General features: G+C 45.5%; 1 protein-coding gene and 1 long non-coding RNA gene across 7 annotated transcripts; one reads left to right on the top strand and one right to left on the bottom strand.

Moving 5' to 3' along the window:
- Positions 1–1,771: 1,771 nt before the first annotated feature.
- Positions 1,772–7,713, bottom strand: LOC125337434. Of its 4 annotated transcripts, none has more exons than XR_007208047.1 (3): positions 7,629–7,713; positions 3,966–4,105; positions 1,772–2,932 (listed from the first exon to the last, which is right to left on the bottom strand). It is a non-coding gene; the product is annotated as an uncharacterized LOC125337434 (long non-coding RNA). The 4 variants fall into 4 exon arrangements; XR_007208045.1 differs by lacking the exon at positions 7,629–7,713 and adding an exon at positions 4,870–4,974; XR_007208048.1 differs by lacking the exon at positions 7,629–7,713 and adding an exon at positions 4,791–4,847.
- Positions 5,065–21,780, top strand: LOC125337433 (tRNA selenocysteine 1 associated protein 1). 3 transcript variants are annotated; one of them, XM_048327158.1, is made up of 10 exons: positions 5,080–5,168; positions 8,011–8,087; positions 8,209–8,306; positions 9,033–9,132; positions 11,621–11,673; positions 12,285–12,416; positions 15,529–15,648; positions 17,071–17,233; positions 18,132–18,165; positions 20,379–21,780. In XM_048327158.1, exons 3-10 carry the CDS (start codon positions 8,221–8,223, stop codon positions 20,513–20,515), a joined length of 825 nt encoding a protein of 274 aa, XP_048183115.1. In that variant the 5' UTR covers positions 5,080–5,168; positions 8,011–8,087; positions 8,209–8,220; the 3' UTR covers positions 20,516–21,780. The 3 variants fall into 3 exon arrangements, with proteins under 3 accessions (XP_048183114.1, XP_048183115.1, XP_048183116.1); XM_048327159.1 differs by having other exon boundaries at positions 8,011–8,093; XM_048327157.1 differs by lacking the exon at positions 8,011–8,087 and having other exon boundaries at positions 5,065–5,168.
- Positions 21,781–24,980: the final 3,200 nt, after the last annotated feature.

Genomic DNA, 24,980 nt, shown 5'->3' with positions numbered 1-24,980 from the left:
GGATAGATTCGTAACTGCTCAGAAACTGATCCATGAGTCCCTCAAGTGTTATTTTTCCGATCAGTGACCATTTGTGGGGTCGTGCAAGACATTTCCAGCCATCTCCACTTGATGCTGTGTTTCCAGCTCAGTTTTAAGGCTGCAGGAAGACCCAAATGTCACATAACTGGGGTGAGACCACCACATGCTTCTGCTCTGCCACCCCATGCTCAGCTTTGCGTGGCTTCACGACATGGGTGCCACGCTCTACCACAAGTCCAGATTTTAACTTACTGTGCAAAATACACACAGTCAGTGAAGAACAAACTGAACACTCCACACACTGGTTGGAGCTTGGCCAAACTGGAATGCAAAGAAAGTGCTTTTAACTGCATTTTACAGAAGGGATTAAGAGAAAAGAGCCCTGATTTACCCCCTTAACTCCAGGTATCTTTTTGATGTGCTTCAATTAGTAGCCTAAAGTGAAGAGCAGCCCTTCTCCCACACATCCCACACTGCTACACACATACATGCACAGACACACACACACAGGTGCCCACCTGAGAGTCAGGGGTGCAGCAGAGACTTGTGCCAGCTCCTGCAGTGAAAACTGATCACCTGGTACTGCTACCTTCCAGTTGTGCTGTTTTCAGCATGGATGCCCTGATGAATCCACTGTCTCAGCCTTCAGCTCTCCCTCTTTCTCTCCCAGCCTTGCACTGTGCCTTCCCCTGTGCTGGCTCCATTCAAACAAGGCACTTGCATGACCCACTGGGTTTTCTGTTGCCTTAGAATCGATTTGAACAGACTGGGGCTTGTTTTCAGCACCAGAACTGTTTGTACTGGGCCATTAGCTGAACACTTTGAGATGTTCACTGGTGGAGTGGAAAAGCTCATTTATTTATTTTATCTTAAAACATCATTAGCATAAGATCCCACAGCTGACTGTGTATGGACTACAAACATGCCAACAGATATCCCAAGAGCTACTCACAATCAAATATCCAGACCCAGGATTAAGTCTGTTCCGTGGGATCTGTATGGAGGATGTAAACAAACAAGCCCTGCCAGTTAGTAAATTATTCCTGTGAACATCCAGAGCACTCTTATTTGACCAATTGACCTTTTCATAAATTCTCTGAGGGTGAATTCCCTGTATTACCAAGGGAGAAAACAAGGTCTTTTTGACCCTACTCCTGGTGAATTACATCCACAGTCTGAGATAGCCCTTGCTGAATCCTGGTGAGACACAGCAGTCTATGATTTGATCCCTGTGGAGGATAGATGAGGTCTCCAAAGAAATTCCCTCTGAGGAGTGAGTAAGGACATCCCTCAGTGAAGATATGAAGAGGATAAAAACTACAGAGGAATGGAGATTGACTGATGGTGTGGGAATAGGAATGCAAAACCAGCAAGAGGAGCACATGTGTTCCTAGACGGCAAAACTGACAGCCCTGGGAATAAATTCCTCTGGCCCCACTCGCTCATGGATGTGCTCAGCTATTCCTCACACTGAACTCCTTGCGTTGTTGCTCACAGTCATTCCACTTAGAAACCACTGAAGCTGGAAATACATCCCCTTAAAGCAAAAAGAATGGACTGTCCTTGTCCTTCGATCTTGGCTTTGTCGGGGAATCTCACAAAACCCAGAGAAATATGAACATAGGACTGTCACATAAATGACTGCACTTTTTTCTTAAATAGAAGGCAAGAGAGGACATCAAGTCTCTCCCACTGCACCTTGATTATATGCAAGAGACTGAGTCTGGATAAAAAAGCTAGAAAGCACAAATGTATCAATATGAGCCTTTACTACAATATCTTTCAAAAATACCACTGGCACCTAGAAATCAATCAGAAATTATTTTTACTTGCTGTGAGATCATGACAGGAACAGCGAATCATCAATAAATAAGAATGTCAAGTCTACAATAATTTGTAAATTCTACATTGAAAAAGACCCCAGATCTCTACATCACTATGAGCTGCATTATCTTTGTAATGAAGAGATGGATTTGATCAAATTTTAAGACATACTATCTCATGCAATAATGGAAAACAGATTCCATGGCATATTTTCTTCTGGATTACTTCAATTGCTTTCAGAAGCTATTCCAAACTCAAAAGTTTTGCTTTATGTTTTGTTTTGTTTTGCTTTATTTTATTTATCATTTCAATTATCCCTGGCCAAATTAATCCCTGATCTCAGTCCATTGGCTACAGTTGCCTAAGACGAAGGACTGACTTGGACCTGCAAGACCAACAAAGGGAAGGTTCTAACACAGTAACATCCAGTACTGAGGGCACAAAACCCATTTGAGTCAGTTTCAAGTGCAAGCTAAAACCAGCAAATACAAATTAAAATCTCCCAGGCCAGATTCTCAAGATCAAAACCATTTATTTTAAAAGTTGAAACCAGTCAGGGCCTCCTCCCGGGAGGTACTGAGTGACCCTTAACTCCAATCAAAGTTACCAAGAGTTCAAAGAGCTCTGAAGCCTGCAGGACTGGTGCCTCCAACAGGCTACAGCTCCCAGAGACCAGGTGAAATTGGGCTCAGGGATCACCTTTCCAGTGGATTCCAGTAAACACTAATTAGAATTTACTCAGCAGTTTTTAGGACCAAGTTCCTAGATCCAGAAATACCTGCTCTCCCAGCAGAGGGAACAAGGGACACATATGTTTGGCTTCTGACACACACATTCGGGACAGAGGAATGCCCACGTCTTCCTGTCACGGCCTCTTTGCCAGTTCATAAATTTTTAAAGGAGAATAAACAGTTTTTCACATAATAACATGCTCCTGGCACTGTTTTTGCTCTGTCACAAGGTTAAGAGCATAAATAGCAGTCACTTCAGATATAACACCGAATACAAACTTCTTGTCTTCTCCTGGTCCAACACAATCACAACCTTCTGCATTTTCATTGCCCAGCATCCATCTCTATGGATTATCCTAGGAAAAGCAAATGTTGTGTTACTCTGTTGGAAGGAAAAAAACAGAAAGGGGTTATTAAAGGCACTGGACTCACTTCATCAAATGACAAAGAACTACTGGGTTCTATAAGTAATAACAGAGAATGAGCGACAGCTTTGTGGGCTCTGCAGAGGAGAGCTCCAAGTTAACCAGTGGATAAATTGCCATGCCGGGAAAATAAAACCATTCTGGAAGCTGACACCTGAAACGCAGACACAGCAGGGGCTTCAAAGGGGGTGAGTTTGCAAGAGACCAGGTTGCCAGTGACATCAAGGCACAAAAAGTGCAACTTGACAACCCAAGGTCTTCATTCAGCCGAGTTCTCAGCTGTGGGTCTTGCTGCCTTTCTGATTTCATGCTAGATTTTACCTTTTAGGGAAGAACTTGGAAAAAATGACCTGAGGGTGCTCTAGGGACTCAGAAAACACATAAACTGTGTTAATCTCATGTCTTGCACCCCCCAAGACTTGATATTCTAGAGCAGCCAATACTGGCCGTGCTGCAGCGTGATGAGAGATGCAGATCCTGCTCAGAATGAGGATGAAGGATTCTCACAGTCTCTTACAGGAATGTAGGAAGGATCAAATGTTCAACATACGCTTTGTCTGCAAGGGAAAGCAGAGCGAAGAATTCTCCGTTCCGCTCCCGGTGGGTTTCAGGCATTAGTCATGGAAGAGGGATGTTGCAGGGCAAGATTTGAGCGGACACTCACACAACACTTGGGAAGGAGTTCCAGAATTGGCTCCATCACGCGAGGCTGCCCAGTGCCTGCACCGGAAAACCTCCCCTCCACCCGACACCGGCGGGCTCTTGCTGCCCTCTCCCGGGATACGACCGGCGGAGCCACCGCCCGGCTCGCCCGGAGCCCGAACCACCGCGGCGAAAATGGCGCGGAGGCTTTTGAGTGTCCCTGTCGCCAGGAGCTGGATTTATGGCGTGCGGCAGCGCCTGCACAACCACAGCCAGGGATTCAGCCCATGCCTGGCGTTCCGTTACAGGGCACAGGACTCACCCGTGACGGGAGATGCCGAAATTCCAACCGGCTCTCGGGATGCCGAAAATACCAGCCGGCTCTCGGGCGCGCTCGTCTCTGCTCCGTTGTAACGAGGGGGCTCATCTTCTCCAGGAATTGCCACGCTTGCTGTCGATGGCCTGCGGAAGTAAACAAGAGAAGAGGATCACACCGTACCCAATCCAGCGCCACGTTCTGGGCTGATGACCCCGAGGATGGATCTTCTGTCTCTGTGAAGAGGCAGTGGTCTAAGCTCAGAGCCCCAGTTCGGCTGGGATTCGAAGCTCCTGATGCAGCTGCTGCCCCGTTGGGTGGAGGGGAGCCGGGATCATGGCCTCTCTACCACAAAAAAACAAACCTCGCTACCACAAAAAAACCCCACATCAGGTCTTTGGCCTTTCAACATTGCCAAAAACTGTCCGACTTTGTAAACCCTGTGCCAGCTCCGACAGCGGTGGTGCCTTGAAGAGATGACCAAAGTGCTTGTCACAGCATGGAGCTGTGTCAGGGTAGGGTTAGGTTGGATATCAGTAAAAGGTCCTTCCCCCAGACGGTGATCGGGCACTGCCCAGGCTCCCCATGGAATGGTCATAACCCCAAGGCTGCCAGAGTTCCAGGAGCGTTTGGACAATGCTCTCAGGCACAGGATGGGATTGTTCGAATGTCCTGTGCAGGGCTAAGAGTTGGTCTCGGTGATCCCTGTGGTCCCTCCCAACTCAGCACATTCTGTGATTTTTTTCTAATATCTGAATCTTCTGTCTCAGCTTAAGGCCATTTCCCCTTGCCTTCTCACTGCAGGCACTGTAGACGAGACAGGTCCCCCACCTCACTACAATCTCCTTCCAGGTAGCTGTAGTTGCCCCAAACCCTCCTCAAGTTGCCCCAAACCCCCGCCCTCTCCCACCGGCTCCCTCCCACGGCTGTCGCTCCTCCTGCCGCCAGGGGACGCTGCGGCGGCGGGGGCGCCGCTCTCTCCGCCCGCTGGGGCCGCGGAGGAGGCGGCGGGGCCGGGCCGGGCGGCGGCGGGAGGGACCGGGGGAGGGACCGAGGGACCGGGGCACCGGGGGAGGGACAGAGGGAGGGGCGGCGGCGGCGGGGCCGGGCCGGGGCCGGGGCCGGGCCGGGAGGCGGAACGCGCGGCCCCGCTGAACCCGCCGCGGGGCCTGCGGGAGCAGTATGGCCGCCAGCCTGTGGATGGGGGACGTGAGTGTCCGGCCGGGACCGCGCGGCTTTGTGACGAGGGCGGGGGGCGGCGGGACTGCGGGGGGAAGCGGCCGGGCCGGGCGGGGCGCGGGGGGCACTGACCGGCTGATACCGTCACTGACCGGCACCCGCACACTGACTGACTGGCACCTTCACGTCGACCGACTGACACCCTCACACTGACACACCAATTGATGCCCTCACTCTGGCACCCTCACACTGACTGTCTGACACCATTACAGCAACTGACACCCTCACTCTGACTGACTGACACCCCCACACCAATTGACACCCTCACAATGACTGGCTGACACTCTCACTCTGACACCCACACAACAACCGACAGACTGACATCCTCACAGTTCTGACACCCTCACTGACTGACACCTGGCACCAACTGACCCTCTCCCTGACTAACTGATCTCCTCACACCACTGACCCCCACACTGACACAGCTGCACAGCCCCTCGCACACTCAGGCACACCTAAACTCCCCAAGTGACACTCGCCTCACACACTCCTGTGCATGCTGACATGCTCACACAGGCTGACACACACACACTCAGACATAACCCCAGCCCGACAGGCACATTTGTGAGCAGTTACACTCACACGCATACACACACCCCAGAGTTACCGTCGTCATCTGCCCGCAGCCAGGTCACAGCGACACTTACACCAGTGTCCCTGGTGGGCAGACACATGTGTGGGTACCAACAAGTCTCACACTTCCTTACTCTTAAGAGGCACTTACACACTCCCATACTCACAGCATGTATACTTGCATGCTTCGAGGATTTATCTGCTGTTCTACCAGCTCAGCTGCTGTAGGCACTTACATGCTCATATTGTCCAATTACACACACTCATGGTTGTGCTGCTAATTGTGCTCACACTTGTGGGCACTCACATTTGTATGCACCTCTCCAAGATTATCCCTCACAACCTGCCCCTTACATGCACACCTGTGGGTGCACTTACACCCTCATAGGGATTTTGACTCTCCTACGTGCACACACATTCACAAGCACCTACACATCCCGCTAGTTCCCTCATTCCTGCCTGTGTGTGTACCTGGCAGGAAGAGCACCTGTGAGAAGCACACTCACAAGTGCTTCTTCACCCAAGGGTGTCGTGATGCCCTCTCATGTGCACACTGTGGGCACACTCACAGTGATGCACAGCCCACAGTGTCCCTTGTGTGCCCTTCACACACCCTCACTCTTGTGCCCTTGTGTCCCTCACCACTCGCTGCTGAGCATACACTTTCACACACGTGTGTACTCACCCGAGCGTGCTGTAGTGCTCTGCCACCCACCCACACTGCCTGTGTGTGTGTGTGTGTGTGTTCAGTGTGATGTGGTGCCTGCATTGCTGCCACTGTCATACGCTGTGACACACTCACACATGCGATCCCACTGCTGTGTGTAGTGTCTTTGCTGTCTGACACACGTTTGTACACACCTGTGTGCACTCCACTATGCATGTACAGTCACACACACTAGCATGTCACAACTTCCCTGCCACCTGTTTCTTGGATGCACGTCTTCCTTCAGCCCCTTTCTTGCAGGTCTCACCAGCACAGTCCTGCTTGCATGTAGTGTTCTTCATCTCTCACGTGTGTGTGTGTACACACAGCCCAACACATCCCTGAGGATCCCACAGGGTACTTCTCTCCCACACGCACACTCAGCACACCCAGTTTGCCACCGTATCAGGGAGTCCTCTACTGCCTCTGCTCATGCATGGAGACTCCCTGGAGTCTGTTCTCCCCTTTCCCCACCCAGAGGGTTATCTGCCACCTCTCCACCATAAAGCCCATCTTCTTTTTCATCGCCACTCTCACAAGCAGGCCATGGCTCTTTGAGCCACACAGACATATCCAAGCAACCTGTTGCCTTTATGAATCCAGCTTTCCTGTACACACACACACACTCCCCCAGGATCACCCTGCATGGCAGGTCTGTACAGAGTGGTGCTGCCTCTGCTCCTGGGACAAGTCAGTTCTGCTTCACACTCACCTCCACAGGGCATCTGCTGCCTTTTACATGTGCAAGTGCAGTATGGTCACCTTCTTTCACATACTGCACATTCTGTCACACACACAAGGTGGAGCCACCTGGTACCTGACAGACACACAAATAGTTGAGGGCTGTAGGTTACTGTGAGCTACTTGTCTTACACAGGTAGATACATGGAGCTAGATATATTTCATATATATATTTTTCAGCTCCATGTTACCTGTCACACGCAGTGCTCCCCACTTTAATTTTGGTTAGTTCCCTCCTCCAGTTTCTGTTATACAGAGATGGGCCCTGTTCACTCAGGCTCTTTATAGTATATTTGATCCAAATTCCAGCACCATTTCCTTGTAAGGGACTTGTCAGTCCCTTACATCACGCAGACACCTGCTCTCCAGCATGTTCACATACACTCTTACCTGCACAGTGCCACCCTCACCTGTGACATGAACACGGTCAGTGCTCCCATGGGCTGTACAAAGCGTAGAGCCGCTGTGGGACGCGATTCCAGGGTTTCCCCCAAGTGCTGCCCTGGTATCTCCGGGGTTGTGCGAGGCAGACGCAGCTCTGCAGACCCCTACCGCAGCTCCACAGGGCGGTGTCACCTGCCGCATGCCACCTGGGGTTGCGCCACACCTGTGTATCCACAGCGCTGGCCCAGCCTTCGCTTGCACCTGGAGAAGGAGCCTGCCACCTCCTTCTCCCCGGCTCCCTGTAGCGAATGCTCAGTTTGTTGCTGTATGTTTCTGAGTGGCTTTTGTCCTTCTGTGAAGCTCCCTGTTCTCTGAAATTCATGCTGTCTCTTGGGTTCCACTTTGCAGACTGTTGAGCCTGGTTCATGCATGCCTGCTGGTTTTGAGTGGCATCGACCCTCTTAAATGAGTCTTCTTTTTGAAGTGTAAGGGTAAAATCCTTCTCAATAATGTTTTAACTGCTTAGGGGGACATTGACACATATATTCTCTTTTTTGTAGATGCCCTGATCTAACTTACTTTTTTTTTTTTTTTTTGCTTTTGTAGCTGGAGCCCTATATGGATGAAAACTTTGTTTCAAGAGCCTTTGCCACCATGGGAGAGCTTGTACTGAGTGTAAAAATCATTCGAAACAGGTTGACAGGGTAACTGTTTCTGTTTGTTCTCCCAGTGCATTTGGACTGAAGTGTCGCCGTGATACTTCCATATCAGAGTGAATTTTCCCTTTGAGTTTCCCACCATTGCTGCCACCAATATGAGAATATTGATGAGAGCAATGGAGAGGGCACTGCTGGCTCTTCAGCCTCCCCTCAACAAACAAGGTTTGGCCCTCATTCTGCAGTGCTCCAGTACTCAGTCAGAGCAGTGTATGTATCTCATTCCATCCCTTTGGGAATTACCACCCCCAGGCTTTGGTCACTAGTCTGTAGTGCAGCTATGTGATGCTGACAGAGGTGGGAAGTCTGACTTGGAGCAATATGAGAACCTTTAGAGTTCATTTGAAATAAAGTGAGTGACTGTATGCAGAATAAAGTCGTTTTATTCTTGTTCATTATTCTTTTAAGTGTCGTAATTTCAGTTTTCAGTAGTTTAAACTTGGGTCGGCAAATTGGTGGTCAATGAAAGTTGGAAGTAAACTGTAAGCTAAACCATTTTCTATGTGCTTATGTTGACCTGACTTATGGTAAGTAGGGGCTATCCCTTGAGATCCAGCTTCTCTTTGGTAGCTTATGTTTATACTTTTAAAAGGAACTGTTCTATGTATTGCAACTATAGCAAATTTCCTACCAGTTATCTAAATACAACTTCCCTCCTCAAATGTGTTTTAAATTTATAACCTTTGTCTCTTCTCTCCTGTGTTGTATGTTCAGAATTCCAGCAGGCTATTGCTTTGTAGAATTTGCAGATCTAGCTACTGCAGAGAAATGTTTACACAAAATCAATGGAAAACCACTTCCTGGTGCTACACCGGTAAGTAAACGGGATCAGCCATATGAGAACCAAAACTTGGAAGGGACTGATAGTGTAGAATCTGTATTTTTAAGGATTACAGACAAATTCAACAGTTAGCAAACTGGGATTCTTCTTTGCTTTAGATTTGAAGTTATGACTACAAAACTATTAATGTTCTTGCTCAGAAAATTGTTGAGAAAAATCACTGATTTCTTTGTGACTGTCTGGATAAAATCCAGGTGTAGAAGTGGTGTGGGGTGCAGGGTTTTTTATATCTGAGCATTTCTGCTGTTACCAAAGTTGGACTAATGAGAAACCTGAGAAGAACAAGGAAGAAATTGGACTGAGTATAGTGTATGTCTGCCATAATTCTTCCATCTCTCTCCTTTTGTATAATCATGGAGTCACAGAGTGGTTTGGGTTGGAAGGGACCTTAAAGCTTATCACATTTCATCCCCTACCATGGGCAGGGACACCTTCCGCTAGACCAGGTTGCTCCAAGCCCCATCCAGCCTGGCTTTGAACACTTTCAAGGATGAGGCAACCTGAGAATTTACCTATGTGTGTTGTTACATGTGTACAGGATGAACTTGCAAGTTCACACTGACTTTTGAGTAACATTGATTTGCAAGAGAAACATGACTTTTAACCTTGCATTGTTCTTGGCCCTTAGCAAACAGAAGTTATTCAAACCTCTTTACAGTGGAGAAGGAGCCAGAGCATTGAATAATTGCAGTGCATAACTAATGTCTCCTGTACATAAAAGCTGGGTAGTTAAAAAGAAGAGGAGGAATAGTCAGAGAGGCTAATTTTAGGATGTTGACTCAAATGTGTGGTAGATTAAAATGGGACGGCTGACACAGCTGTCTGTTGTACCCACAGGAGTTGGCTGCAGTAGCTGGGGTGACTGGTTCATAAAGCAGCTCTAGAATCACCTCAGTTATGGTGTGATATACAAGGTAAATGGATTCCTGTTTCAGAGTAGTTAATACCCAGAGTAGGAAACTGGGAAGTTCAGATTGAACTATTTAGTCAACGTTCCTGAGAGGGTGACGTGCCCCGTTAAAAGGAGTCGACGAGAGGCCTGGAGATATCTGTTTCACGTGTTTGCTCATGATTAAGGCAAGCTGATCATCCTGGATGCCTTCTGTGGTCACTGGAGAGACAAAGAGAGCAGCTCTTGTAAGAGTAAGATAATAATGGAAGTTTGGTTTTGGGAATACCCGTCCTTCTTCACAGTTTTGTTCAAATCACTGTGCTGTGTGGAGGGATGATTTGCATACCACACGGAGAGAATTACAGATGTCAGGCAGAGATCCAAAGCAGCCCAAATCAGTGCACTCAGCAGGCAACTGCTCAGCTCATCCTTTGCATTTAGAGACTTCTGTTTACAGAAAACTTGACTGGGGCTCATGCTTTTATTTATTTTTAAATACTGAATCAGCCAAAGGAATAACAGAGAGCCATGGTGCTGGTGCTGTCTCTCTTTTCCAAGAATTGGTGTTCCCAGTTCCCGAGTGGACGTACTCTCAGGTCTCTCAATGATTTTAAACCCAGAATATGGCAGTGAAGAGCAGGATCTGAAAAAAAAGATCTAAGTGCTTCAACATGGAATCTAAATTTTGTGTTAGCTTGTAAATGATCCACAGAAGTTGTGTAGCGCTGTGCTCTAGAGAATGCAAGCATGCAAGGAACGGGATTGTAGCCTAGAGTTAAGTCTGTGCTCTGTTTCCCAAGAATTATTTACCTATCTTTGAGGGAAGGAAATCCATCATACAAGGTCCAGGAACACACTGGGCTCTTCACTGTACTGAACACGTGCCCTGATCTCTAGGGCATTTCTGATTGTGATCTGAAATCCTGATTTCTGATCCTGAGATTAGCCCCTGATCTCTAAGAGCTGGTCCAAAGATCTTGGTCTCCTTAGATCTTGGTCTAAACTTACATCTAAGTTGGGCACAAGTTGCTGAAGTCTGATAGGTTGGAGACAGAGAGTTCCAGATGTGCCAGAGGGCACAAATCTGGAAACTTGTTTTAAAAATAAATTCAGATGCAAAATTTAGAGAGGCCTCCAGTGTCCAATGTAGTTCTTTCAGAACCCCTTAATTTTGGATCTTGCTAAATGTCCGGAACCAAGTATTTAGCCACACTTCCAGACTCAGGTTGATTCCATTTTCCAGTGTGGTGGATTCTGGTCTGCCAGTGTTTGTGTTAAATCACAAAACTCCAATAGTGGTGCTGTCATTTCATTTTAAGACCTTAGAATTGGAAGAAATTTAACATTTGTTATTAGTACCTTCTGTTCGGGTTCTGATTTTCATTATTATATCTGTATTGGCACTAAATAAAAATGTGCTTGTTACCTTAACTGGCTGGCCTGAAGGCAATTGAACATGTATCAGCATTAAGAAAGTTGTATTAAATCAGTTTATTGTATTTTTTTCCTAATTGTTTGAAATCATATGACAACGTTTGAATGTATGGATTCATTTTTGCCTTGTTTCAGGCGAAGCGATTTAAATTGAATTATGCAACATATGGAAAACAGCCCGATAACAGGTAAGTGCTCAATATTTAAATATTAATTTTGCCTGCCTAATGTCTCTTCATCAATTGCCTTGAAAAAAGTATTCAAAATATGTAAACCTGAAGTTCATCACTGCTAGTCTTTAGCAGAGGGAGGAGAACTTAGACTGCCAGTTTTGTGCTTTGCCCTGTGTGTGGCACAGCAGATTTATCCAGTGTCCTTAACGGTATTTAAACTTTGTAGCATCAAAGTATGTAATCGTATCTTATCATTTGAGATCTATAAATTATAATTTAAGATCTATGTATTGGAAATAGCATATCTATAAATGAGATATTAATGTTTTCTTGCCATATGAGAAATCAGAGATATCCTGTGAGTAATAAGCAGTGAAATAATCTTTAAATAAAAAGCAGTATTAAGTAGGTTGGTTGTGCTGTTTGAATTAACTTGAAAAAGCAGTGTCAATAAAAATATTAGTTAAGCAGCTTAACTGGTGACACTTTAAAGTCTCCATTAAATGGTCTTTTAATATCACTCTTCTCTGAGTTCAAATATTTAGGCTAAATGGTAACTGTCACTCAGCATGTCCCTTTTGTGTGTGTGTGATTGTATTTAAGAAGTTTTCTTTTGATTTCTTTAGTCCAGAATATTCCCTTTTTGTGGGAGACCTGACTCCTGACGTGGATGATGGGATGTTATATGAATTTTTTGTTAAAGTTTATCCATCGTGTAGAGGTGGAAAAGTTGTTTTGGACCAGGCAGGAGTATCCAAGTAAGTAATCTTTTATTCACTCTTCTTTTTTTTCACTTCACATGTGGCAACAGGAAGGATAGAATGCAGCAAGGGGGGAAAAAAATTATTTTTCTTAGATTTTACTGATCTTAAAATATAGTGTTCTTGGCCATTCAGTCTGCAGTTTGCATGAGTTTTAATAGTCACCATGGGTATTGTCACTCCTCTGTCAGTGTGAGGCCCTTTTGTGTTACTGCACTTCTTAAAATGCTGAAAAATGTCTTAAGTAATCTTGAAACACTCCCTTCCTGGACTCTCGGGTGGAATTGTGCTTTACAAACTTTAGGCTATTGAGTGTATATTCCTGTGAGAGCTGTACAGGTTTTTATTTCAAACAGGGTAGGGCACACAAAGCTGTGATTCACTGTCAGGTTCTCAGTAGGTGCCTCGTTTGTCTTTCCTGAAAATGTCTTGCCAAAAACAGGTATCAAAAAGTTGGATTTCTTAATGTAGTTAAAACGTTTTCCAACTAGCACAAAATTAAGCTGAATTTTCCAGAGGAGGGAGCAGTTGGTGAGCATCCTTGTTTTCAAAGCAGAGCACGGCTTCAGTGAAGCACAATTTTCTGATATAATACCTGTGAGAATGTTGGGATAAGATACAGGCTATGGCTGTAGGTGCCCCCACCTTCTCATATGCAGTTTCTCAGTCTTAGACATGCTGGTTTGAAGGAATCTCTGGGGGTCTCTGGTCCAGCTCCAAACAGGACTGCAGCCAGCACTAGATCATACCATCCATGAATTGTGTGGCCTGGAAAACCTGGAAATAATTCAACCTGGAAAACAGGAGATAATTCAACCTGTCTGGGCAGCCTGTTCCAGAGCTGCACTCCCTCCCCAGTCATGAAGTTCCTCTTCATGTCCAACCTGAACCTCTTGCAGAGCTGCTCAGTCACTCTGGCTGTTGGGTCCTCATGCTGTCATTGCCACCTCACCTGGGACTGACACTGCTGGGTTGGGCTCTGCATGCCTTCTGCTCCTCCTCCTCCTCTTCGGTGTAAACCCCGCAGTTCCCGTTGTGCTTCACCTGCTTCAGTCTCTGTCTATAGAACAGGTGTTGGTACTGCAGGCTGGACTATTCGCTGGGTTTTGGGAGCTGTACATAGGTGCAGACCTCAAGGAAAGGGAATCCGTGGCAGCTTGGGAAGTGGGGAAGGAGCAGGGACTTAGAGGCCTGTTTCTGGGAAAAGCAAAGCTGTCTCCCCTGGCAGTGCCAGAGTGTTGGTGCCAGGGGCTTTGTTGAGACTTGTGCAATTGCTCAAAGCTGAGGCAACTGCAGGTGTCAGTGGGATGGGAGAGAGGAGCTTAGGGCTTGCGGACATGCCCAGTGGAACCCTGGCCCTTCCAGCCAGGGCTGCTGGATCAGGAAGGCCTCCTCCCAACACCTCTTGTTCCAGACAGGAGAGGAGCTTGGAGCGTGGTGCTGTGGTGCCATGCCTGCTTCTCTGCTTTCTGCTGAGGGTGCAGGTGTTGGGGCTTTTCCAAACTTCAGGGACAGGACAGAAGGTCTGCAAGGAGGTCCTGGCCACGAAGAAATTATTTCTTTTCACACCAGTGATTTAGCCATTGGTGTGGAAAAACTAAATGTCTGGAAGACTTGGAAGAATCACTGTCTCCCTTGCAGTACCCAGCATCTATTCCTGTACACTGCATCCAACTCCACCTGTCTCTATTTTGGAACTCCCAGTCTTCCCAGTTTCTCTTAAACACTCCTGGTCCCATCTGAAAATCTGCAGGAGTCTTTTGGCAGCTTAGAAACTTAGTTGGGTTTGTGTGTGAACACCTTAAACTGACTTAGAAGTTGACTTGCGCTGGATCAATTTGCCATAGTCCTTTGGCAGAGGGCAAGTTAAACGAACATGGGCCTGTGTACAGTTTTGCTTGTGCTTAATAATCTAGTTTGTACGTAGATAAGCCTAATCTTTGATCTGGTCTTTTGTGAGGAGGATACCTCCATACCTGTATATATGTATAAAAATAAGATATTTGGACTTGTGTGTGGAGCTTGCTGTGCAAGGTACTGCGTTTTCTGGGGCGTGAACTGCTCTGGAATAGCTGCCAGTGAGGACCTCCCATGAGTAGTAGGTGATGCTGCTTTCAAAGTAGCACATTACTTGGTGTTTAGCAGTTCACACAGAATAGATAATGCACTGTAAATTTACACCCTTGCTTATGGCTCGTTCTTTTCCCCAGGTAGACAAGCCCTTCCCTCCCAGACTCCTTCCTTTGCTTAGATGGATTCCTCCCACACCTAAGTCTTTGATCTTTCTGCTGCGTGAGGCAGCCCATCCCATGACGGGATCCTGGCACTGCCCTCTTGGATGCTGTTGCATTGCTTCTGACTCACTACAGCATCAAAATCCCACGCAAAGGATCGTTGGGGTTGGAGAGAGTTGGAGATTTCTGTCTGGCTGACGTGTAGTGCTGCCACACCACACTGAAGGGTTGCTGCAGAGTCTAGGGGTTCTGGATGTGTTGTCCCTGTTCCAGCTGTGCTCTCGGAGCAGGTTTTAGCTACTTGATGTTAAGAGCTCATTTTCAGGCCCAGTGTTGGAAGTGCTGTTGCTGGAAGTGGCAGAAAGCCTATTTGAATATATTCCTGTTGAAAAGTGAACTTGACTGGAAAGCATATCTCATTGACCCTAGGGAAAAGTAGTGTTATCCTTCACAGTGGGGCAGTTTTGGATACGAGCAGTGTCTGTCTTGTCAATCCTGTGCTGACTTGCAACTCTTGAGATTATCAGTATCCTCCCAGCAGGGATTTGGGGTTTTACCACTGTCAGTTCAACGCATTTCAACATGGCTCGTGTCAGCTCACTTCCGGTTCCCCGGAATCCACTGGCACAAGATCTACTTTACATTGACAAGCCCTTGAAAGCACTGCCAGAGCTTAGACATGTGGCTTCAGGCATTTAGGAAGAGCAACTGGAAGGCAGAATCATTTCATCTCTCCCAAAAGCAGGAACAGCCTTAATGAACATTTTCATTCACTGTGTTTCCCAAACCAATTCAAATTTCACTGTAACTAATTTTTATAACGTGGCATGGCTCTTTGGGGTTGGTTTTATGTGAGTTATTCTGTGTCTCTGCAGAGGTTACGGGTTTGTGAAATTCACGGATGAACTGGAACAGAAGAGAGCACTGACAGAGTGTCAGGGAGCTGTGGGGTTGGGCTCTAAACCTGTACGCTTGAGTGTGGCTATACCAAAAGCGTGAGTAGAAGAACAGGTGGACGTTTACATGAGAAATCACATCTGTTTTTAAATGCCTTTTAGTGCTTCAGGTACATGTCCTGGATGTTTCCATCACAAAATGAAGGAATACCCATGAATATGGGGAGCATCAGAATGCCGAGAAGTTCAAAGAAATTATAACATTAGCTCAAGACTAAGCATTTTGCACTGTTTTGAATTGTAAACATTATTAAACCCACACACATGCACACACACTGTAGTTAAATATGATTGTTTTTAAAGCGTATGTTCCTTTGCATTAAATTGAAATAGTCTAAATCTGCTTATTGATGTCTGGATATCAAAGCTCAACTACCTTGCTAATTCTATTATGATGTCTACTACATGTAAGAGTTTTGGGGCAGGGATTAACTTTTTTTTCTGTGTTTGTTCAGAACCTGATACAATGAGATCCTGGTCTGACTTGGGGCTCGTAGCACTAGGGTAATACGAATCATAGTAATTGCTCCCTATTTGAATAATATTTAGATTTTCAGTGACCTCATAAGCCTTGGGGGGGAAAAGGAAGAGAAAAGCAGAAAAAAGGGGTGTATCATGGTGAGAAGATTGATGTTTCCTTCTTCCTACTTCTCACTAATTTCATCATGAGTAGAAATGGCTTTATGTGTGACATATTTTCATTTTCAAACAATATTTGTCATCTCATTATTTCAAATCTTGATAGGTGGAATCCTAGTTACTTGGGAATGCTGCCACTTTATGGCAAGGAATAGGAATTTTAGTCAGTTCACAGGGTATTTAAGTTTATTTTTTGATTACTAGTAGTTCTTATTTCATGAACTTTTTCAAGTCTGTGCATTGAAGACCACCCAGTTCAGAGAGAAAGGGGACAAGTCCTTGCTTAGGTTTCTGTACGACAGTGGCAGAAGGGAGTTTTTTCCATTCTTGCAAAAGAAAACTCCAGGTTTTTTGCAAGACTTTAAGTCTTTCACTCTTCATGTAAAGCAAGACTCAGTACCTTCTCTCAGAAAGCTGCAGATCACTTAACTTCATCCTCTTTATCAGAAGGAAAAAGGGACCCCAGTATCTGGATTGTGGTTCAGGATTGTTCAAAACTGAAGCTCACAGTCCTGAACTCTTCCCTTCGCAAAGGCAGGAGGTGATACCCAATTAGCTCGTAAAGAATGAAAGCAATGTTTATTAAGGAAGAGGAATATGAATACGGGAAAGGGCATTAAATTTAAACCACTTCTTTCTTTATGCAAATGTATGCAAATAATAAATACTGCTGCAGTAAATAGTGCTTCTATTTTAAAGATTGAAATTTGCATGTTAGACTAAGCCTTGTCTTTTTACCACATTGTATCTTAAGCTATTTCACTGCTTTTTTCATACTTGTTCTGCAATATTTGCAACTTACTCCTGCTTTATTTTTTGAAGTAATCGTGTGAAACCAATGGAGTACAATCAGATGTACAACTATAATTACAACCAGTATTACCAACAGTATCACAGCTACTACGCGCAGTGGGGGTACGACCAGAACACAGGCAGTTACAGCTACAGCTACCCCCAGTATGGCTACACGCAGAGCACCATGCAGGTAGGGCAGCACAGAAACACCACGGAGCTTGAAAGGTGGCGTGGGAGTATCTTCAGCTCTGAGAGTCACAGAATGTCGTGAGCTGGAAGGGACCCACAGGAATCATTGAGTCCAGCTCCTGGCCCTGCCCAGGACACCCCAACAATCCTACCCTGTGCCTGAGAGCATCGTTTGAATGCTCCTGGAGCTGGGGCAGCCTTGGGGCCATGACCATTCCCTGGGGAGCCTGTTCAGTGCCCAAGCACCCTCTGAAGGAAGAATCTTTTCCTGATATCCAGCCTAACCCTCCCCTGACACAGCTCCAGCCATTCCTTCAGGTCCTGTCCCTGGTCATGGAGAGCAGAGATCAAAGCTGTCCCTTGGGAGGGGCTGCAGACCCTAATGAGCTCTGCCCTTAGTCTCCTCTGCTCCAGACTGAACACACCAAGTGATCTTAGTATAGACCTCTTAATAATGAAGTCTTAATATAGCTACTATTTAGTGTTTAGCCCCTGGTGTGTCCTGTTGCCTTCTGGGGGGTATATTGCTGCGGTAAGAAAAGGTCTGGAGGACACAAAGGGTCTCTTAATGCACTTGTCATGGTAGAAGAGTTCTCTTGGTACAGGCTGTGCTCAGAGTGCCTTTGGGATCCTTCATAAGCTTTGTTATAAAGGATAGAACACATCAGAACAGCCACCCCACTTCAACCCTGGAATTTCAAGAACTGCCTCTGTTGGAGGTTTAGTGTGGGGATCTTGCCTGTGGAGTGTTGGGAATGGAACACATGCTTATGTGTGAAGAATTCTGTTGTAGTAACTCCAGTATAAAAGTCAGTCTCTGACAGTACTAATCAACAAGTGATGCTTGAAAAAGAAAATATAATTATCCACTGTCCTAAGGGGTTTGTTTCTCCTTGCAGACATACGAAGAAGTTGGTGAGGATGCATTGGAAGGTAAGTTTCTCAAATTCTGTATTGAAGTTGTCTGTTTGTTCTGCACTGCTTAGAGATGGACTTTCTCAAATTGGCCCTAATTTCAATTTATAATATATCTTTGAATAAATCTAAATCTGAGAAAATTTGTGGATCACTATCACCTAGAACAGTTGCATCTTGGTTTTACTGTTGCTGCTCCTAGTCTGAACCTGGTGAGGATGGAAACTATTTGACTTCCCCAGCACTGAGATTTTAATCTTCTGTAGTACTGAAATTTTTATCCTTTTTTCACTAGGGTTTTTTTTTCTGAGATGCTACCAAGAAAAAAGTGGATATTCTGTTTTTCTATAAAATCTTGACATTTAGAGCCCAGAATATTCCATTGTGCTTTTAGTTTAAAAATAAAAGGGAATAATATTAATCAGCATGCTGATAAAATATTTCAAGCTGTCCTTTCTTGAAATGGGTCACTAAACCAGATTGGGGTTTTAGATACCTGTAGCTTTCAAGTAGCTTTCATTTATTGATGCAAGAAACTGTAATTCCATGCCAGCAGTTCCAGATTTCTGTCTTGAGTGGAATATGCACTATGCAGTGTATCTTACTCTTCTCTTAAAAAAAAAAAAATTAAATTACATGGTAACAGATCTACAGGATCCACAGGTATGAGTAATGATGTGTGCAGAAGCTTCTAATGGCTTTTAAAAGCATTCCAGGAGAGCTTTCCTTTTGCTGAACCAAACATACCAGGACTAGAGTTGGAATATCTCTGGATATCTCTTTTTGTGGTTGATTAAATGAATGATTCCTACATTTGTAGGAAACTGAATTCATGTATTGCCACTGTATCATTCCTTTTCCTTAAATCTCTTCTCCTGTAATGTGTTACAACATGATGTAGCTAAAACCAAACATAGAATCCTGGAATGGTTTGGGTGGGAAGGAACTTCAAAAGCCATCTTTTTCCACCCCCTGCCATGGGCAGGGACACTTTCCACTAGACCTGGTTGCTCCGAGCCCTGTCCAACCTGGCCTTGGACACTTCCAGAAATGGAGCAGCCACAGCTTCTCTGGGCAACCCCTGCCAAGGCCTCACCTCCCTCACAGGGAAGTTACATGTTTACAAACATTTTATTCCTGATGTGTTTTAGAGACTTTCCATTCATTCCGCTTTGCACTGAGAGTCATTTACTGACCCGTGTGATTGTGCTACTCTGATAACCTGGGCTTTGGGTTGTCAGTCTTGTTAGGTGAGCTTTAGACCCTACAGGGGTTTGGGGAGTCCATCACTGTGCATTGGGAGCAGCAGGATTGGATCTGCTGGCTTGTTGTCCAGCTCCAAAATGCTTCTCAAACATTTCTTCCACATGTAAAATAGGGCTACGTTCACACATAATGCTGTGGTGCCACTGGCACTCCCTTGGTTCCTAACTGTGACTCCAGCTTTGAGCTGCTGGAGGCATTGGCAGACAAGCTCTGGTGACTGCTTGCAGCAGTATAGGACGCTTCTGTCCATCCGTCCATCCATCATTTGTGACCTCACAGTGGAGTGAGCAGGAGGGAACAGGTACCTCTGCTTCTGCTCCTGCCCTTTCCATCAGGACAAGCCCCTTCTGGCAGTGCAGGTGGCTGCACTGGGCTGTGAGGTGCAGGTGTGTGTTCCCTCCACTGGCCCTCCTGCGGGGCAATCACTGCTGAAAAAAGGGATGTGTTTGGATGCAGTTATTCCTTATCCCATTGCAGAGAGATTGACTAGGGCTGATCTGGTCAGGTTTGTGATTGGGCAAGTGCTGGGAATGTTTGGTGATTCACAGAATCACAGAATACTTGGGGTTGGAAGGACCTCTGGATATCATCCAGTCCAACCTGCTGTTAATGCAGGCTTACCTAGAGTATGGGACACAGGAACACATCCAGGTGGGTTTGGAATGTCTCCAGAGAGGGAGACTCCACACCCTCCCTGGGCAGCTGTTCCAGTGCTCTGCCACTGTCCATGAAAAGAACTTCTTGTTCATGTTGGGGTGGAACTTCTTGTGTTTTAGTTTATGGCCATTGCTCCTTGTCCTGTCAGCAGGCACCACTGAACAGAGTCTGGCACTATTCTCTGACACCTACCCTGGAGGTATTGAGACTTCCCCCATGCTTGTTTTAATAAACCAACTTGTTTACAGGGTGGGTTTTTTCTGAACACCTTTGATGTGTGACCTGTTTTTCTGTCTTTCCTTCCACAGATCCCACACCTCAGTTAGACGTCCATGAAGCAAACAAGCAGTTTATGGAACAGAGTGAAGAGCTCTACGATGCCTTGATGGACTGTCATTGGCAGCCTTTGGACACTGTCTCATCAGAGATCCCAGCTGTGTTATAGCCTTGCTGCTGAGGCGTCGTGTCTGTGGGACATCCTGCCAGTGCGCTCCGGACTGTTACGCTGCCCCTGGATCCTACAGTAGCGAGGGGTGGCCCTTTCCCCACCCAGGTCTGGTACTCGGAGTACAGGAGGACTGTGGCCTTTCCTGTAGAGAACAAGTATTGTAGGAGCATCACGGTAACCTTTATTCATGGTGAAAATTAGAACTGCGACAGTTTTATTCCTTTTGTCTTGAAATGAACTCTTAATACTTACTGGGAATTGTAATTTATAAACTTGCAACAAGATGGCACAGGGGAGAGACTCTACTCCATCGTACAATAAAAAAGTTGGTCTTTTAAGTAAAATGACCCTTTGCATTTTGGTTCCTGCCCATCTTTCTGTTTTGCTGCCCATTCAACTGTCTTAAGTCATTTGACCCAACACTCATGAATATGTTATTTTAAGAAAGATCATTGTTGGACACCATGAAAATGTCTCAAAATCTTTCTAGTGACTGAGTAAGGTTGCTGTAACTTGAGCATGGGATGAAAGCTAATGTTCTGGTTAACTTAAACTATGATCTTGAGCTTGCAAGTTTGGTGTTCTTAAGCAATCAACCCAAAGAGCACTTTGGAGAGCAAAGACGGAAAGGAGCGTTATAAAACTACAGATTGATGCCTTTTACTTGGTGATCTCTTGCACACCAGGCCTGCTTTTCCACCTGTGTATGAGGAAATAATTCCCCATCAACCAAGCAGTTTAAAACACTTTTTCCAGCAACCATATTTAAATGTTATTTTGTGTATCATGCCTTTATTTTTTTTATTGTGGGCACACCTTGATGGTCTCATTGAGATGTTGAGATTTTGTAGTGTCTTCCACTGTCTGGTCAGAGAGAAACTGAAGATCTTGCAGCAAAAACGGGTCAGAGAAATTGCATTGATATATTGTGCAACAAATGGTTGTTAACCTGGAAAGTGGTTTTCTACTGGATGATGTGTAAGCTGGATGGACAAGCAATATATTTAAGCCGATATGTTGCATTAGAGGTGAAAGTGAAAATAATAGCACTTATATACATGTTATAAGCCCTTTTTCAGGCTTTTGTGCCTTAAACTCTTGGAAAAATAGGAACAGAGAAACTACCTGTAATAAATGTCTATCCAAGGAATAGTTTGGTAACTGGAATTGCTACTGCAGAGCATTTCGTTGCCTCCCTGCCCATGTTGATGCAGAGATTTACCACAAAATTTAAATACTTTGATAAAGCTACTTCTACTACACCTTTGTTTGTGTCCATAATTATGACGTATTTGTCAGTCTGTGGTCTTTTTTATCAACTGGAAGTGGGAATGTGATGGGAATGGTGATGTGACTGGAGTTAGGTTATTCCTAACGAGTGGAGCTAGAGGACTGCGTTCTCATCTGCTGTGAATTTTCCTCGTGATGTGCCCCTGACTGTGCTGCTGTCTCACCTTCAGCTGCTCTGAATGTAAGGAAAGGAATGTTCCCTGTGCATGCCAGGAGTTTTGGAAGCAGAAGAAGTGGAAGAGAGCAGAGCTTTATATTCTCTGATGTGGCCGCTCAGCTCAGGACAGCCCCTGTTCTTGGGAAGTTCAGCAGAGTGGCATTGCAGAAGTGATGTAAAGAAGGGGGTTTAAAACATTTTCTAGATCATTCTGTTTCTGTGCTGCCCTGTGTGCCCGCCCTTCTCCTATTTTGGAGTTGCCTTTCCCTACCCCCACGAATTTTAGCTTTTACAATGTGGCCATCCCAGTTTGCTCCAGGGGGTGAAGCCACACTTACTTATCAATATGAATTTATTCTGCTGTTCTGATCTGCTCAGCATTGCTGTCTGTGGAGTATTTCCTAATGCCTGGATAAACTACCTCTATACAAGTCTGTCTCTAGTGAAGAGCAGGTTATCAGGGAGCAGACAGCAACCCTGTGGGAAAATCCTTTTGCTCTCTGCTTGTGTTTTGTGGTGGAAAGAAAAATGGTAAATATTAATCCAACCCATCCTAACCTCTAATTCCTGGGAGAGCTGGGCACATACAAACCCTCGTGAGGAATAATTTGGGAGTGCAAAGACCAGCAGAGATGACCTGCTGACGCCTGTTTACTGGTGCTGGAGAACTTAAAATAGCTCTTGCTTTCCTTTTAGGAGAGAGGTTGATGCGAGGCTCTGGGCCTCATTCCGTGGAGGTATGAGCCAGGCTTTTGGGGTTGTTTGGAAGAATCTCAGCCAAGGTTCTGTGGAGCTGTTAAATCTCTGCATTGTTTGGTTTTTTTAATTATATCACTTACTCATCTTAATGTTCATTTTCAGCTCTCGGCCATTATTGCGGTGTCTGAAGCACAGGAGAGACTTTTATGTGGAGCTACAAAACAGCCACCACCTGGGATTTGTAGGGTTTGCCTTTTGGAATCCAAGTTAAATAGAGTGTGGGATTTTGTTTCTCCCGGATGGCTACAGGAAAACCCAGATTAATTACCATTTAGTGTCACACAGGATGAAAGACAAGGACTCCGTGTAGTAAGGTAAATTCTGCTTTTATCTCTGTGTGCTAAAAGCAAGAAGTCCAAGGCAGATGATATCACAGCTCCCTGGGATTATGTAATTCCTGAAAATTGCATCCAAATCTGCAACAGAGATCATGAAGCACTCTGCCTTTCAGCAGGCGGGGTTTATAGCAATTCCAAAAACAACTCAAACATTCTTATTGTGTTCTTTGATGAACATGCGATTGCCCAATTTAGATGAAATTGTAGGGACTCTGATTCCCGTTTGAGTTACACAGACAGGGAATGTTCAGCAGAGTTGGAGGGCCATGGGTGTTTTCAGGCATGGAGTGGTGATTTCCAAAGGCTGAGCTCTGAGGTTGTGGGGTGGCCTCTTGTCACTAGCCTGTGTTTAATTAAAAGCTTGACAATACACATCGGGCTGGCCTGGGGGTGATCCTTCCAAAGGGATGAGGAGTCTGGAAGCATTTCTTTAGCAAATGTATTGATGAGAGGGCTGAAAGGGGCTGACGGTGATTTTTTTTTTTTTTCTTTCCCATGTGAGTCTGACTAGAGAAAATTCCTGTTACTTAAATCAGTTTCTGGAGATGGGTTCATATTCCACACACTAAGACATACACAACACCCTTAGGAATTTCTCTGAATCCCTTTTGAGGAACAGAGATAAATATTTCACTCTAATCTTCCTGTACTGGGTTTCTCATTACTGGCTTGTTAATCCTCAGCTTTTGCTAAACAGGATCTGAGAGGAATTTTTACCTTCCAGCCTTGCTATCTCCCAGTGATCTTGTAAAGCATACTGGATATACCAGTTTCTGGATTTAACTTGGGATTTGCTTAAACATGAAACTAATTCAGTGGCAGGATGGGGTATGAATTTGAAATGCAATAGTAGAAACTGATAGAGCTGCTTCAGGAAATGTCACTGACAGAGCTCACTTTCCCTTTTTTCCTGGTTAGAGCATTTCTTCGGAAAATATCTCCTTTTTTTTCTTCCTTAGCAGTTATTCCAAGTCAAAATGGTTTTTCCAAGTGCAGTCAGTGTTTTTAAGAAAGGGTTTGGGGTCCTGCTTGGCACACGCTCATTTTTCCCAGGCACAAGGTGGGATTCTTGGAGTGTTCTGTGCAGGACTGTTGGGCCTGATGATCCTTGTGGGTCCCTTCCAAGTCAGCATGTCCCATGAGTCTATAATTCAAATATCATGCTGCTTCTGCTGTAAAATTTCCAGGGAAAAAGCAATGGTGGATAACACAGCTAAGGTGATAGAGATTGAGAGCTAACCATGTCCAGGACTTGGCTTGTCCCCTTGATGTGTCCCAGGGAGCCACAGGTACAACAATCCACCTGGATCACTAATGCACACCTGCTTTTCCCTACTGATAGTTTTCACATCCCTGTGCATTGTCTGGTCCCACCTGTCAGGTGCTGGGAACTGCAGCCTCTTCCAGCATGTGCTTGCTGTCCTGTGCCATGGAAGAGGCTGGTGAGAGATTCCTGGGAGGTTTCATCAGGGCTTCACTGACCATGGACATGCAGTGGGATTTTCTTTGCCCCTCTTGGATCTCTATCCATCTTGTCATGGCAGGCTGAGGTCTTCTGGGCATCCAGTGCTTTTCATTTCTGCTTTTCGGGGATTCTCCGAGTTCAGCATTTGGAAGAGTCTCTTTCCAAACAGTGTTTGCGAAGGTTTGAATTTTTGGGGAAGGTTGATGGTTTTTTCCTACAGTGATTTCCCAGGTTCTACCCTGCCCTAGGATTTGACATGATTTCTAGGCTCACACTGTACAAATGGCTGTGCCAAGGAGACTCCAGGGATTGCCTCATGACTTGGCGGAGCAGCTGTGAGATCCATGGAGGAGGAGAACGGGAGCAGCTGCTTGTACCTTATCCATGCCAGCTTTGGCAAGGGCTGTCTTGGGGAGGATTTGGCCACACAAAGTTTGGGGCTCGTTCCCAGAC

The sequence above is a fragment of the Corvus hawaiiensis genome, chromosome 23 (genome assembly GCF_020740725.1).
Source record: "Corvus hawaiiensis isolate bCorHaw1 chromosome 23, bCorHaw1.pri.cur, whole genome shotgun sequence".
NCBI classification, from domain to species: Eukaryota; Metazoa; Chordata; class Aves; order Passeriformes; family Corvidae; genus Corvus; species Corvus hawaiiensis.
The sequence above is the reverse complement of the archived record's forward strand: the minus strand, read 5'-3'. Positions and strand labels throughout refer to the sequence as shown.